Source organism: Fonsecaea nubica (genome assembly GCF_001646965.1).
Source record: "Fonsecaea nubica strain CBS 269.64 chromosome Unknown Scaff191, whole genome shotgun sequence".
Taxonomy (NCBI): Eukaryota; Fungi; Ascomycota; class Eurotiomycetes; order Chaetothyriales; family Herpotrichiellaceae; genus Fonsecaea; species Fonsecaea nubica.
In genome coordinates, this window is record NW_019173864.1 from 1 (window position 1) to 14,412 (window position 14,412).

At 53.6% G+C, this 14,412-nt stretch overlaps 7 protein-coding genes across 7 annotated transcripts; 1 reads left to right on the top strand and 6 right to left on the bottom strand.

Moving 5' to 3' along the window:
* Positions 1–52: 52 nt before the first annotated feature.
* On the bottom strand, positions 53–610 carry AYO20_11723 (hypothetical protein; the record flags this gene model as incomplete). The annotated part of the gene is made up of 2 exons (XM_022649940.1): positions 53–238; positions 377–610. The coding sequence occupies 2 exons, from the start codon at positions 608–610 to the stop codon at positions 53–55; spliced, it is 420 nt and encodes a 139-aa protein (XP_022494079.1).
* Positions 611–1,170: 560 nt separating this feature from the next.
* On the bottom strand, positions 1,171–2,607 carry AYO20_11724 (hypothetical protein; the record flags this gene model as incomplete). Its single annotated transcript, XM_022649941.1, has 1 exon — positions 1,171–2,607. The coding sequence occupies one exon, from the start codon at positions 2,605–2,607 to the stop codon at positions 1,171–1,173; it is 1,437 nt and encodes a 478-aa protein (XP_022494080.1).
* An 822-nt stretch (positions 2,608–3,429) lies between these two features.
* AYO20_11725 (hypothetical protein) lies at positions 3,430–4,527 on the top strand (the record flags this gene model as incomplete). Its single annotated transcript, XM_022649942.1, has 2 exons — positions 3,430–3,498; positions 3,577–4,527. The coding sequence occupies 2 exons, from the start codon at positions 3,430–3,432 to the stop codon at positions 4,525–4,527; spliced, it is 1,020 nt and encodes a 339-aa protein (XP_022494081.1).
* Positions 4,528–5,164: 637 nt separating this feature from the next.
* On the bottom strand, positions 5,165–6,940 carry AYO20_11726 (hypothetical protein; the record flags this gene model as incomplete). Its single annotated transcript, XM_022649943.1, has 1 exon — positions 5,165–6,940. The coding sequence occupies one exon, from the start codon at positions 6,938–6,940 to the stop codon at positions 5,165–5,167; it is 1,776 nt and encodes a 591-aa protein (XP_022494082.1).
* Positions 6,941–7,788: 848 nt separating this feature from the next.
* Positions 7,789–8,383, bottom strand: AYO20_11727 (hypothetical protein; the record flags this gene model as incomplete). Its single annotated transcript, XM_022649944.1, has 4 exons — positions 7,789–7,881; positions 7,954–8,008; positions 8,074–8,229; positions 8,283–8,383. The coding sequence occupies 4 exons, from the start codon at positions 8,381–8,383 to the stop codon at positions 7,789–7,791; spliced, it is 405 nt and encodes a 134-aa protein (XP_022494083.1).
* A 971-nt stretch (positions 8,384–9,354) lies between these two features.
* Positions 9,355–10,460, bottom strand: AYO20_11728 (hypothetical protein; the record flags this gene model as incomplete). The annotated part of the gene is made up of 2 exons (XM_022649945.1): positions 9,355–9,884; positions 9,992–10,460. The coding sequence occupies 2 exons, from the start codon at positions 10,458–10,460 to the stop codon at positions 9,355–9,357; spliced, it is 999 nt and encodes a 332-aa protein (XP_022494084.1).
* Positions 10,461–12,624: 2,164 nt separating this feature from the next.
* On the bottom strand, positions 12,625–13,854 carry AYO20_11729 (hypothetical protein; the record flags this gene model as incomplete). Its single annotated transcript, XM_022649946.1, has 1 exon — positions 12,625–13,854. One exon carries the CDS (start codon positions 13,852–13,854, stop codon positions 12,625–12,627), a length of 1,230 nt encoding a protein of 409 aa, XP_022494085.1.
* Between the last annotated feature and the right edge of the window lie 558 nt (positions 13,855–14,412).

Genomic DNA, 14,412 nt, shown 5'->3' on the forward strand with positions numbered 1-14,412 from the left:
GGGGAGAAACCTACCTTTTCGACCATCCCCCTCGTCTCGCCGTCGAGTTCGCTCAGCTTGGAGTTCTCGGGCACGATCTTTGCGGTGTCGATCTTGGGCGCCGACGTGACGATGTGCGCCCACCAGTAGGAGCCGCGGGCTTTGGCGAGCGTGATGAGGATCTCTTTGCTGCCGTCAGGCTTGGTCGACAGGATCCACGTCGAGTCGTCCGTCTGGATCGGGTGGGGGAAGTCGCCCTGTTCAGCGGTCAAAAAGTGTCAGTTCATCATGTTTCGAACAAGTAGCGCGGCACCGTGACAGTGGGTGAGTGAGTGCCTGAACGGGCTCGGAGCAGATGTGGTAGTAACAATGCAACACATCACAGCACAGCACGTACATCAATAATGGGCTCCTGCCCCTTGACAGCGACCTTGATGTGCGTCTTCTTCAATTCCACGACCAAGTCCCTCGCCTTCAGGTTCCCCTGTATGGGCACGCTGACCTCGGCCTCTTCGAGCGTCTGCGTCCACTTGTACGGCAGTTTCGCCTGCTCCTCCTCTTCGCGCTGGCGGTCTTCGGCGTCCTTGCGGGCCCGTTCGGACGGTGTCGGCGAGGGTGCGCGTTCGGCCATGTTTGTATATTCTGGCTAGACGAAAAGGGCTTGGGATGTGTGTGGATGTGGCAGCTAGGGGTTTGTGAATGATGGTTGTGGGTGGTGCGCTTTTCGAAGTATTTCGCTGGTCTTCCAGGTCGCGTGCGGAGAAACAGGCAAGGCAAGGAAGGCAGGCAGGTAGGTGGGGTGAGAGGTGACGAGGCTGAGATCATCGAAAGGGCCATGGCACGCCTCGGGGACACACACCTGCACCTTCCTGTCGGTCTATGTTCATGACTCATTCTTCAGTCTTAGTGGAAAGAGGCACTACGTCCTTGCCTCAAGGTGAGAATCCAGACATGGCAGCCACATATTAGGAACAGCGGCAAGCGCCATGGTCGCGGTACAATTAATTCACATTAACCTCTGACGGCACACATACGTTCAGAGTAGCGAAAGTATTACTGTTCTAAATGAGAGACGGGTTTCAATCCACTGTCCCAAGCTGTCAGCCATTCATAGCAAAACGCAGAAAAATTCATCATCCGGCCGCTTGCAGATTCAATTGATTCTTGTCCAAACATTCGTCAAACATTTATTTATACCCGTTGGTTCCTCCCTGCATAGCCGTCCGGTATCCTCGGGACAGCCGGCGTGTGTTGGTCTGGTGGTTGCATGGGATCAGGGAACCCAGCTTCATGTAGCATCTCTGTAAACGTGGTATTTGGTCTGCTGATTTCAACTCGACTCTCGGACCGCATGCGTTGTGACGGATTGAAGTCACCGTTGTATCGTGCCGGCGTCAGTGTGGGACCTTCATTCTCAGCCGAAAAGTCTGACCCTCCAGAGAAGACGCTGACTCCCCGTTCATCTCTCAGAGTACTGCTCATTCGGTTCGCCGCGGTAGGGCCGTTGCTGTTGTTGGGAGGGGATTGGAACGGACTGCCCATATTGTTCTTGTTGGTCAGCGGGAATCGCTGTGCTGCCATGCCTCTCAATGGTGCAATTGCCGCGGGATTGGGGTGTTGGATCGCTCCGGCAGGTGGACTGTAGACTTTAATACTTTCCATGCTGGGTTCATGCGCGAGCCTCCGCTCTGGCGTGACGGGTAAGCCTGCTGGAGCAACGGGGATATTGTTGGGAAATGGAGGCGTGGGCATCTTCCAGTGACTAGTAGCTGGTTGTTGGCTGTTTCGGTTGCTCCTTGTGGAGAACATTGACTTTGCTCGATCAGTGGTTTTGCGGAGGAAGTCCGTTCTTAGGCCGCCAGAGGCATCCAAAGGGATGGGATCTGAGATGGTTGGTTTGTAGATGGACGAACCACCAGAAGAGTGTCGAGACTTTGGTTTACGATGCCGTCCACTGCAGATGACCCACGCCAGCATCAGGAAGGCACCCACAAACATGCCAGGAAAGAAGCCGGCGAGGAACACCCCGGTGGGAAATTTGTTGCATTGAGGTTCAACCTGCGCTGCCGACACACTGACGCTGCTTGGGCTTGACGTCGATGTCGAGCTGGTATTTGAGGTAGTTGAAGTCGGCTTTGTAGATGAAGAGCTTGCCGACGAAGGACTGGATGTGTTGCCCGAGGATGGGTCCGTCTTTCCCACAATGCTCGTGCTCTGGATGATGCTGCAAATGGAAGGCCCCGAAGGTTGTTGGATGCAGGAATATCCGAACGGGCAGCATTTGTCTCCACACTGTGGCAGCTTGTCCCCAAGTCTCGTGGTGAATATCCCTGCCGTAGGATTCGCCGTTGCGTTTTGAGACGACACGTCGCAGGATATTATCTGGATGTTGTTGCATGAACTCGATTCCGGGCAACAGAGGGCCGACGACGAATTGTCGAGGGACACGCAGTTGTTTCCTGCGGGGCATTTGAAGTCGTTCGGAAGCTTGGAATCGACCGCCGAGCAGGAGCCATCGTCTCGCCGGGAAAGAGTTGAGTTGGGAACGATCTGGAAGGCAGACGAGGTGCAGAGGATGGCCGCTGCCACCAAGACGCGGACTGTACGAACGCGCATTTGATATTGCATGGCTGAAAACAGATATACAGGGATCGGCTTGCCGTGGAAAAGCGACGAAATTGAAATTAAGCAGCAAACAGATATATGCAAAAAGATGTCTTCACCAAAGAGATCACAGGGTATAAGGACAAAAAGGTCACCAGGACAAGTATTGTCACTCTTTTGGAGTTTCCAAGAATAGGTGTTGCAAACGAAGAAGAGAGAAGAAAAAGACTCTCAAAGCCTGTGTCGATCCACGTTTTGACAAAGAGAAGAAGGGATGTACTCACCCATTGATCGACCCGACAAAGGAAAAGACTCATTATAGAACAAAAAAGAGGGTGAGCCCCGACGACCGGGATCTGGTCGCGTGTCTCTTGTGTGCCAGAGTCAAGGCGTGAACTCTGCAGCCTTGGGCAGCCATGATGCCAATGTGTCTATGAATATGCAGAAGTCACTGTGGTGGGATCAAGAAAAGCTTCGCCGAGAGCCAGTGGCTTGCCGCTTTGCCCTACGACACGCAACCTTTTGCTGCGAGGTAGACCGCGACAGTGCGAGGAAAGAACCGAAGGAGCTGAAACGATAGGCTCTAGAAGCTTGAGAAGAAGGTCAAACGCGTTGGGGGATGGTGTGGTGGGAGGATGGGGGTGGCAGAGGGAGTTTCAAGAACGAGGCTCAGCGTCTGGACGGTGCCATGTGATTGGTCGAGATCTCTACCAGGGCACTAGTCTCTTTTTGGCGACTGCGGTCTTGTTCACCTCAAAGAAATTTGGAGCATTGGGACTTGCACGCTCGTCAATCTGTTTCCATGGTCTCGGGCACTGAGACTTGCATTGCTCCATTCTACCAGTCATGATCACAAGACCTCCGGCAAGGCCGCAGTCACTCCTGCGAGCCTTTGTCAAGCGAGCAAATGCCACGGTATGTACAGACAGATCAAATGTCTTGCTTTCTCCCAAAGAACTCGGAACCGACTGACCTTGCCTTGCCGTCTCACAGCCGTCCTCTTTCCTAAAGCGACAGGTCCGCAGAAAACACACCGTCCCCGTGTGGGCCAACCAGACCAAACAGGACTTTTTCGCACGCCACGGCGTCCCCGGCTTCCTCAGTGCAGAGACCTACCAAGAGACCTATGTGAAATACACCCAACACCTGTGCGACCGGCTGAACGAGCTGGTGTTGGGCACCGCGGATGAGTCGTCGTCGACATACGACCTGCACGCAAAGTGCGCCCACCGCTCCGATCGGGCGCACCTCTATAATCTCGCTGCCATGGTCGAGTTCACGCGGTTCTTTTGGGAGTACCTCACCGAGAACGAAGATCCGGCTATTCACAAGCCAGGCCTAAACACCACGAGGAGCATCGAGGCCAGCTTCGGCAGTGTGCAGAACCTCCGAGAAGAGATGCTCGAGACCGCCGACGCCATGTTCGGGAACGGATTCGTGTGGCTGATGAAGGGCAAGAACGTGGGCGACATGCGTATTCTGGCCACGTACAACGCCGGCTCCCCATACCCCGACGCGGCACCGAGACGGGACGACAAGGACATGGCGACCTTTGACGGCCGCATCCTCTCCGACCAGCTCTCCGGTCGAGGTGGGCTGGGGTTGCCGAGCTTGGAAGAACGAAACATCTCCACCGGGAATTCGACGGCGGGCTCGTTTGGTGACTTTAGCTCTTCACGGGCGAATCTCTACGCCGGTGCCCTGGACATGCAGCCCATCCTGTGCGTCAACGTGTGGGAACACCAGTGGCTGAGAGACTACGGACTCCTCGGCAAAAAGTGGTATCTAGGCGCCTGGTGGGATCGCATTGATTGGCAAAAGGTGGAAAGTCAGCACGCCCTGTACGAGACGGGCGGGGAATGGAGTGACTACTGGTCGAGCGGCAGCAAGTCGCCGTATGCGACCACGGGCGGGTCGAGTGTTCTGGATGCTTTGAGGAGATAGGGGAGGGGGTAAAGGGGCCTGGGCTTGTATGAATATAGGGAGCTCCAAAAACTTCACGTCATTGTAGGACCAGCGTATAAGCCATCTGTTCGACTCTGTATCTAACCCACGCATGGGCTTTCCTTCCTGAAGTTCCACGTACCGCCGAGAGCCCCTGCCCTGTCCTTTAGCTTTCTTCTTGTCGACCAGACACTCCTGGCATTCAAGTGCACCTGGTGATCTACAGTGTGCAATGGCACGCGCTTTAGAGCACCTCCTCGACTCGTCATCTCTTGCAAGAGGCGAGCGAGCTACTGCCTCGCCAATGCTGTCAAAGCGGCAGGTCCAACTCAAGTCGCCAGCCCAATGGAGGACTCAATGCTGTAGTTGACGGATGCAAAATTGAACCACTGACTGTGCTGTTGATTCCACATTACCATGGGAAGGCTCAGGACTCGGACTCGTAGACCGGGCCAAAGCCACGGCAATGTTGCCAACGTGCAAAAATCACTCCTTGCCTGCCTGACAAGCACTGCTGATCGCTTCGGCGATGAGCTTCCATGCGCTGTGAGGGGTGCATACTCCAGTCCATGATGTGTCTCAAAGGGTGTCTCGTCCTAGCGGGCGAAACTTGTCTTGGGCATCGCCGATGCTTTCTTCAATCCCAGTATCTAATCATTCCATCCAAGCCGCCCGTTGCGACTTTACTGCTCTCCTGCTGATGCCACGCCACACACGTCACTGCGCCCAACCCTTCTCCGCCGGCCTGAATCTTGTGCCACATCTTGCCCGTTTTCCAATCCCAGAAACACACGAACCCACCTGAATCGCCGCTCGACACGATCCCGCCGTCTGGGGATATGGCCACGTCGATCGCATACCCGCTGGTGTTCATGCCCGTGAATCCCTTCTTGCGGTTCTGTCGGAACTTGTCGCCCGCGGCATACACGACGATCTGGTTGTCGGCAGATTGGAATGCGACGTACTTGCCCGAAGGATGGGGTGCGGCTCGCACAAGCGCGTACATGGACGGATCAGCAATGAACTTGATGGGCACTGGAATGCCATACTCCCACGCGCGGAGGGACTTGTCGTCGGAGGTGGAGATGAATCTCCGACCCTCGTCGACAAATGTGAGTGTGTTGATGGCGCCGAGATGGTGGTCGTACTCTTGCGTCAACTCGCCGGACCTGACGTCAAACTGGACAATCTTCTTGTCGGCCATGCCGGCGATGAATTCGTTGCCTTCGGGATGGAAACGCAGGGTGTGTGGTGTTTTGCCCGTGGTGAACCGCGATATACACTTTCCAGTCTCGGTATCCCAAAGCTTCATCTGGCGGTCATACGACGCTGATAAAAATGACCGCCCGGTGGGGTGGAAATCTGTGTCTGTGATCGCCTTGTTGTGGCCTGAAAATGTGCGGAGGAGTGTCCGGTCGTGGTGAGCATCCCACAGTGCGAGCTTTGCATCCGCCGACGAGGACAAGAGCAGGTGCGATGACTTGGGGATAAATCGTAGAGAGGTGATGGGTTTCGTGTGGTACTTGTAGACATGTATCAGCTTCTTCGGCACGTAGTTCTGTATCGAACCCGGTTCTTTGCGCAGGTCGACGTCCAGGTCCTGTGGTACGTGCATGTACGTCCGTCCTTGGTAATCGAATTCTGAAGCACCATGGAACTCGGTCGTCTCGGCACCATTTAAATCGTCCGCGTAGCCAGTGGCCTCTTTGGGCGGCGCAGGCAGTGGCGTGGGAACAAGGCCCTCTTCCACCCACTCCTCGTCAGAGGCGAGTTCCTGATCGGCCGCGGCCTCGGCTTGCTCGTAGGACACGTCGTCGCTCTGATATTTTGCCCAGGGACCAAGGTACGCGCCCTCACCGTCGACGATCCTGCTGTCTCCCTTTTTCTGCCTTTTGGACCGGATCGCGGCACTCTCTTCCTTGGAGTAGCGCAGCTGGACGACATCTTTGCCGCCGTATTTTGCGACGGCCGACTGATCGCCCACAAAGGCTCCGTTGAGTGAGGGATCCCTGGTGTACCCGAGACTCTGGTAAGTGCGGTGTTGGGTCTTGAAGGTGGCTTCGGACATGGACGTCTCCTCGGCGTTGCCGGTGAGCACGTTCTTGCGCTTCAGGACGTTGCCGGCCGTCGACTTAAAGGGGTTGGAAGGTCCCTGTGCGGGGCGGGCGAGGTTGTCGTACGTGACATTATAGGTGAGGGCGTTGCTCGAGGGGTTCGCCAACATGACTTGCATCTGCGACACGTCCTGCGCAGCGTTAGATGGACCACCACGTCGCCCAACGAATGAAGACCAAACCTCTGTCGAGACCTCGGGGGCCGCGTTCACCCCGGACTGTTTCTGGGCGGGGGCGCGGGTCGCGGGGCTCTTCTCATCATCGCTCGAATCATACGCGGATCCCAGGAGGGCGGACATCTTGACCGAAGGCCTTTTGGAGGCCTAGAAACCGGGTGAAGCAGAAGCGGCCTTATTGTCAAATCGTCCTGGTCGTCCCGGTCTCCAGACATGGGAAAAACTTCGGCACCAGGAAAATGGCGTCGGCCAAGGCGCACATGTCTCGGAACACTTGCCTTTCTCGACAACTACCATGCAACCAATGCGACGCATGTGTATCAGGAGCAGCCGAAGAATTCTATTAGATGCATCTATCATTCTCTACCGTACTGTTCGGTGCTACGTGCGATTTTCATGTTTACAGTCTCTGAGAGGCAATTGGGGCGGTCACAGACTCAACTGTAGGACGGAAAGATGGTGGCTTTCTCTCATTTTCTGCAAACCAGGAGTGATGAACCATGCTTGCAACGCCGCGCAAATAACTCTACCACAAATCCTCCACCGGCCTAAACAGATCGGCCTCTTCTTTCTCATCGTATCTCGTGTCTCGGCTGTACAAGTCGAGTGGCAGACAGATAAACCAACCACATAGATTTAGGAAATTCGTCCTTCCAAAATTTTGACCATGTGAGAGTCTTCGGCCTTTGCCTGCCATCGCTTCTTGCACCGCCCTTTGTGCAATAAATGAATCACTAGTAGGACCATCGCTCTGTTCTTTGATCATGCCGACAACCCAGGCAGGAAAGGCTTGTGGGATTGATATCGCCACTGGCCCGTGGCTCGTTCTCGACCATTGCCACTTTCCATATGATCAGCCTTTTTCCACCACTAAAGCTCACTGTTTGGCTCTCGCGATGCGATTGCGCAGCAGCAAACGATCATCAGGAGTAACTGCCGTGCCTCATGACATGTGACATTTCTCCACGTAGTCAGTTGGACTCATCCCGGATCAAAGCCACAATCATGCTGTAAAGATAGAAGAAAAACATGATCAAGTGGAAACCAAGTTTGATGAATGATTCCTGTCAAGGGTTCAGCATTAGTAAACGAGACACGTCATCTGGCCCAGAGGCTGTACATGCCTTTTTATGGACATTCAGCTTTCGGAAGATCTCTGTGGCGTCAAGTAGATGCTGGTTCTCGATGATTCTACCACGGATTGTGTTAGTGCCTGCCACGCAGTGCAAGCTTTAAGATCGGTATGGGACACCCACTTTTTCGCATTGAACGCCAGGAGCGGCAAATTCAACAGAATGGCCAACCAGTATCCATTGATAAGGAAGAGGAATGTCAAGAAGGCGTGGACGGCAGCTTCGGGAACAATGTAGGTGTTGAGACGGTTGCAGAGGTCGATCGGGTTGATGTAGTCACTGAGGAGAGTCAGTGGGGATTGTCTTTGGAGCTGGGGAAGTATTCTGCCTACCACTCGAGATCGCTGTACATGATGGTGAAGAAGACTTGCAGGAAGAGGTTGACGGCATTTATTAGGACGGCGAGCAGGTATAACCACGCCTCGCCCGACATTTTGGAGGTGTATCTTGACTACAGCAGTGGCAGTAGGATAGAAATGCACAAAGCCTAACCGGAGACTGTCGCGAGCTCAAACACAGTGTACAGAAGCCGCGAGGTGCGCACAGAGAGAGTCGGGGTCGAGCTCTGCAGGGCTGGGCAGGGCGGGGATGAGGCAAGGAAGGGAAGAAGGCGAGAGCACGGCGCAGACCAAGCGCAGGTGGAAATTTACGTAGTCGCGGACGGTGGGATCTTGAAGGACAAGCTGGCCTTGGTGAAGGGTTGAGTGTGTGGAGTGAGGTAGGCGCAGGATGGTGGTGGGCAGAAGGGCAGAATAGGTACCAGCGGCAGGACGCAAGTGCGAAATGGTCAATGAGATCAGTCGTGGGGAAAGACGCAAAATTCACCGAAATTCCAGGTTGTTGGCAGCTGCGGGTTGGATGGAGCCGCGGACTGTTTGCCTCGCCGTAGTTTTTGCACGATTCGCCACATGGAATTCACCGTATCAGCAGTTTCATTAACAACTTCCACTCGCAGCGTGACTTGAAGAGTAGCGTCTTTCATCTCTCGCCACTGGCTGACAATTCGTTTCACATTTGTCATCCGTTACATATCATGAGGGATTGCAGAAACATCATGTCCAGCATGCTTTATCTTGGTGGTCCTTAGATGGGTACGGTGTGGCAAGCACCCCAAATAACGCAATCCCTATTCCCTCCGAACCAGTTCTAGATCAGTCCACCGAGCCATTCTCAAATCTGGAAGCAGCAACAAGCAACATGCTGCAGGGACCCAAATTGTGTAAAAATCATCGGATATGTATCTCCATCTCACAGTGCACAGTCGTATGTTCATCGTGAATCATCAGTCATTGAACGTGGGTATCGTTCTAGAACAAAGGTTTTCTGGAAACTCCTGGAAACTTTCGCTTGAAAAAAAAAAAGATCCACCGAATTGGTTCCACCTCGTATCTATACCTAACATTCCTATGTTGACAAGCCTCCCGAGGCCTCCTCACCTCCTGGGCGCAGTCGAAGACCATCTGGAAATCGAAGTGGATCTGGACAGGTCGACTCGCAGTCCAAGGTCAAATGGAACCGTCGCGACACTTCTATCACCCATAGTTGATGCTGCAATGCAGGGTTATAGGTGAAGGCGTCGACACCACCACGCTGGTTGATCATGGTCCTAAGCGCATCTGCGTGGAGACGGACCTCGCTGGCGTCCCCAAAATCGGCTGTGTACGCCACCAGCAGGAGAACGGCCTGGATGTTGGCGTCAGAACTGGCAGCTCCTGGCATCTGGAGGCGATTCCATAGAATGTTAGTGCCTCGACCAAGATTTCTTTCTGCTTCCACCTGGTCTTGAGGATTTTCCTCGGCAACTGATCGCGCTCTCCGGACTGCATAGGCATAAGCGAGGAGCAGGTGTCGAGAAACTTCGTTCTCAAGCATATATACCAGTGCTGATTCCAACATGTCACTTGATTGATAATGATCGCAAAATGTGGCTCTGACTGTGGGACACAGAGTTAGTATCGGAGAAAAATTTTGAACCTGCACATGCACTGCCCATTCTTGATTGCGCTGGAGCATGTTTGGGGCTTTCCAGAGGGTCACTCACAAAATTCTAGGACAGAGTCGTCCGTAGAGGCGGTTATCTGAGATGTGGATGGTAGCATCTCAAGGGCGGAATCTGCGGCCGCTTCACTTGTCGAGGAAACGGCTTCTTGTTCGTCGCTCGTTGTCCGACTGGGTGGTTCTGGTCTGCCAGGTATGGAAGGCGCCGGCGAAATTGACACCGAGCTGGCACTGCTGGCTGACGAGGTTGCGACTTCTGCATCTCCTCGCGGGCGTCTGGTCCATTCAAAGTAGCGAGTCTGGCTGGACCGACGGAGAAGGCGCGAGCGTGCCTCTCGACGCTGCGCGGCCGAGTGATATGCGGTGTGCCGCTGAATGGCACTCCTGACATTGGGGTTCTGGCTGTCGACAAATTCGATAATGTTGGAGGATCGGCGTGAATTAGGATTGGAATCTCTGCTCTGGCTCGCCCGTGAAGTATCTTCTTGCGGAGGATCACCACTGGATGACATGTATGAAAGAGTAGAAAAAAGAGACGGTTTTGGTAGGAGAAGAGAAAGAAGAACGATTTAAAAGAAGGAAAGAAGAAAAATGTCTGGTGATAGAATCATGATATCCTACCTCGCAATGCTGGAAACAAGACTTGGAACGAGTAGTTGACACGTCAGGGATATCTCGTGGACTCCAGTCACCAAGACTTTTTTTTAATGGCCCTTGAACGGGCGTTCGCCGTTTGTCAGTGAAGATGGAGAGTGCGCGAAGATACCGTCAGTGCTGCAGCAAAGGCGAAAAAATGCTAAAGGCGGACAAAGTGATAGATAGAATCGAGAGGGGGAGCAAACCCCGGGGTTGGAAGTTGATGCCAAACCCCCATGGCATTTTTATACAGGTTCTGGAACGTAAGAAGCGAGAAAAAAAAAGCAGGTCCCAGCGGGTCCCCACCAAACGGCTAACCTAATCGTTGCGAGATGATTCGGTAAGGATCTATAGAGGATGTGGGATTCCAGAACTTTTGGTATAGGTCAGAATGGAGGCAAGGCTAGAAATGCTTCCCTTCTCCACACCACTAAAATCTCCGACACTGTAAAATCCTCTCATGGTACCCTCTAGACGATGCGAAATTGTCCGGGAGAAATGGAGCATAAAAAGAGTGATGATCATCGAGTGTGGGTTGATGTCGGTCCAAGAACTCTTTGTAAACTCGCTCGAGGTCGACAGGGACCTCACATTGAAGCACGAGCGATTAAGGAGGCGAAGTGGGATGCGCGAATCAGCGAACCAGCCAACGGGCGCACATGGATTCGGATCACGCGGACAGGGCGATGGTGATGTCGGAGGCAATTTTTTGAGGCTGTGACTTAATAGGTATATCAGGGAGGCGAGCCTTGTCGCGGTGATTGGAAGGAGTTGAACAAGGATGAGTATCAATTTGCTTCCGAGCGAAGAAGGCGGCCTTGGCACTCCGGGGCCTTATCCGGTCCGGGGTTACATGAACCTCCGTCGTGACTCGTGAGACGCACGACTTCTTCGCCACCCTGATGCGTCGATCCGACTTCCGACTTACCCTTATTTCAACTACTGCGTCGCGCGGTTTTCTCTCAGATCCTGCGAGGTACGAAGCCCGAGTACGATTGACAAGTGCGAGGGACCCTGGCGCAACAACTGAGCCACAGAGCGTGGCTGTCTCCTGATTGCTCGGATATTAGCAGACACCGAGGTTCGGATTATGAATCCTTGCATGAGATTCCGAATCCAACTGTGAATGACACAAGTACCTGTATGCGGAACGTCCTCGTGAGAATGCTCCGACCCATCTTCTGGCGTCTGATAAAAGCTAAGCCGGCTTCGTAACAAGTTAACATCCTAAAGCATGCAGGTTTTGGTGGAGTTTGACGGCAAACCGCCCGTTTCCCGTCATCGGCCGAGAGCGATGCTTGTCGTCGGCTACCGCACCATGGGAGCAACATGTGCGAAGGCCAGACTTGGAAATTCAGACAGGATGAGTTGGTGTGAGGATCACTTTGATAGTTCAAGGAGGAAGGTGGTGTACCGAAAGAGACAGTGCCCTGTTGCTGGCTTCTTTCCTTCCTCGTATATCCTGCCACAATTGTTCGAAGGTAAGACCGACAATAAGCGAGACTTGCACCCAGTGAATGATGTTATGCACCTCTTACAAAAATCTGACCGAGTTGCAGACGAGGCTGTAACCCAAGGTGCGCCGGTAAGTGCGTCATTTGTCAGACACTCCTGGTGCTCTCCAAATTTTGTGTAAGCAGACAACTTCAGACTTCAAGCAACCCTCAAAGAAGCTGCGGCACAGGAGATGACTCCGACCAAAAACAATCGACAGCCAGATTTCCCAACTGGTCTCCCACGTTGGTACTCCCTGACCGGAAGAGGACTTAAGTACGTCTGAGCAAACGGGAAGACCTGTTTTCCCTCTCCTGTGGTCGATTGCGATGAGAAATACGCAACACCAAGCTATATATCTCGTGCAAAGTTGGGAAAGCCACGGAATGAATACCGCAGATATCGGAAGCTGGAAACAGCAGTTTGGTTCGGCAATCGCCACTCCATGTTGACACGTTTCATTCTATGTCTTATTGTTTAGACCTGAACTGCATACACCTTTCCCATCTCGTTATTCGTGTCTGCATACACCTCAGAGGCAACGTGTCATTTCCTCGCCTTTTTGCCCCGTTTTTTGACGTTGGTGCCATTCGCATTCTCCAGGCCGGTTGTCTCGACAATCTCAAACCCAGAATCCGATATTTGACTCGAGCTCATATCCCGCACTAACGGCTTGTCTGAATCAATGGCTTCTTCGGTGGGTTCCAGGGGCGCCTCGCTGTTTGGCACATCCTCGTCTTCAGCATTCGGCTGCGTGCTCTTCGAAAATGGACTGATGGCCTTGCGGCATAGCCAGATGGGGAGGCGCAGAACAGCTGTATCCCACACAGTGGGCTTAACGATCTCGTCGAGATCCAAGAGATATTCCTGCGTGTTCCCGTCTTCGTCCTCCTCTTCCAAGTATACGTTGCCCCCCGCGTCGACTACCAGGATCTTCCCGTTTTCTGCAGTGACACGCCGTCTGTCCTGCGATGTGGATTGCACCGCTTTGGGAGGAGGTGCAGAAGCAGGCTTGCCCGTCTTTTCCTTTTTATTTTGTCGCTCCATTTCTCGCCGCTGCCGTCGGTTCAGGTTGGCCATCGGATCAGGCTCTTCGATGGTGGGAGCGACTTCGACCGGCTCACCGAGACCTGCAATGCCTCTAATCCCAGACTCATCGCCCCAGGCTTGTTTCTTTGCGTATCGGATGTACCTCTCCATGAAGTCCCGGTGTCTGCGGTAGTTCATTGTCAAAACAAAGTAGTGGACAGCTCCGCCGCCGATCAGAAACAGTCCCAGTAAAACAGTCCCCAGCCCAGGACGGTATCTTTGGTAGTAATAGCCTGTCCCACGCCAGGACGGCCAGCCATGTCCCTCGAAAAAATCATATCTCTCCCTCAATGGGCCTCTCAGAATGGTCCCGATCAGGGTGAGCCGACTGTAGCGTTCCTGCGCATCTTTCACGACGCGTGAAATCTCTCGCTGTGTCGGTCCCTTTGAGACGTGTACTGCGGGCTTTTTCTTGCCACCTGGCTTTTTGGGGCTCGCTGTCGACCGCGAAGCTATGAAGGAATGCTTGACTTTGTCCGGATGGAGAGTACGGGACTTCTTCTTGAGGGCGGCACTGATTTGGTCGACCGTGGCATGAGGTGATACACCGAGAACATCGTAAAATGTGACCCCAGGGCCTTCAGTGGTTTCCAACTCGTCGTGTAATTTGAACAGCTCGTAGTCTTCAGCCGACCATGCAACACACACGGCAACCAGAAACAGGAGGAAAAGGATTCGTCGCATCATCTTCACCCACACGACTCCCCCACGACAACAGTCACTGGTGGCACACGCAGTCCGAGAGGATCTTATGATGAAGTGAGGCAAGGAATTCGATGGTGACGGGGAATGGTGCCCAAATACGTGGGCCCAATTGACGAAGGTTCCGAGGAGGATGCCGCAGCCAACTTGCAGTAGCTTGACTTCCAGCCAAGGGAGGTAGAGTTTTGCCAAAGTGTATATATCGGAACGCGGACCTCCTCTTTTCTTTCCTTTTTCCTTCTCCCTAACGCCTCGCCTGTCAAGAGTGAGAGCGATGGCAGTGCCGCGACCTTGAGCCTGCGGGAGGCAGGTCGAGGATTCTTCGTGGAAGAGAGCAGGGGTGGAAGCTGAGGAGAGTTGCTGATCTTCCAGGTTCGCAGTCTCTGTGGTGTGTCCATTATACACATCTGACGGTGCCGACGATCCACTCGGTGTTGGTCGCGGTGGTCGGCGGAACATTAAAAAAAAAAACGGCTTGTAGATCCTATGACACGTTGCAACTCTGACGCGGCGAAACGAACGCATGAGCGAAAGAACAAGAAA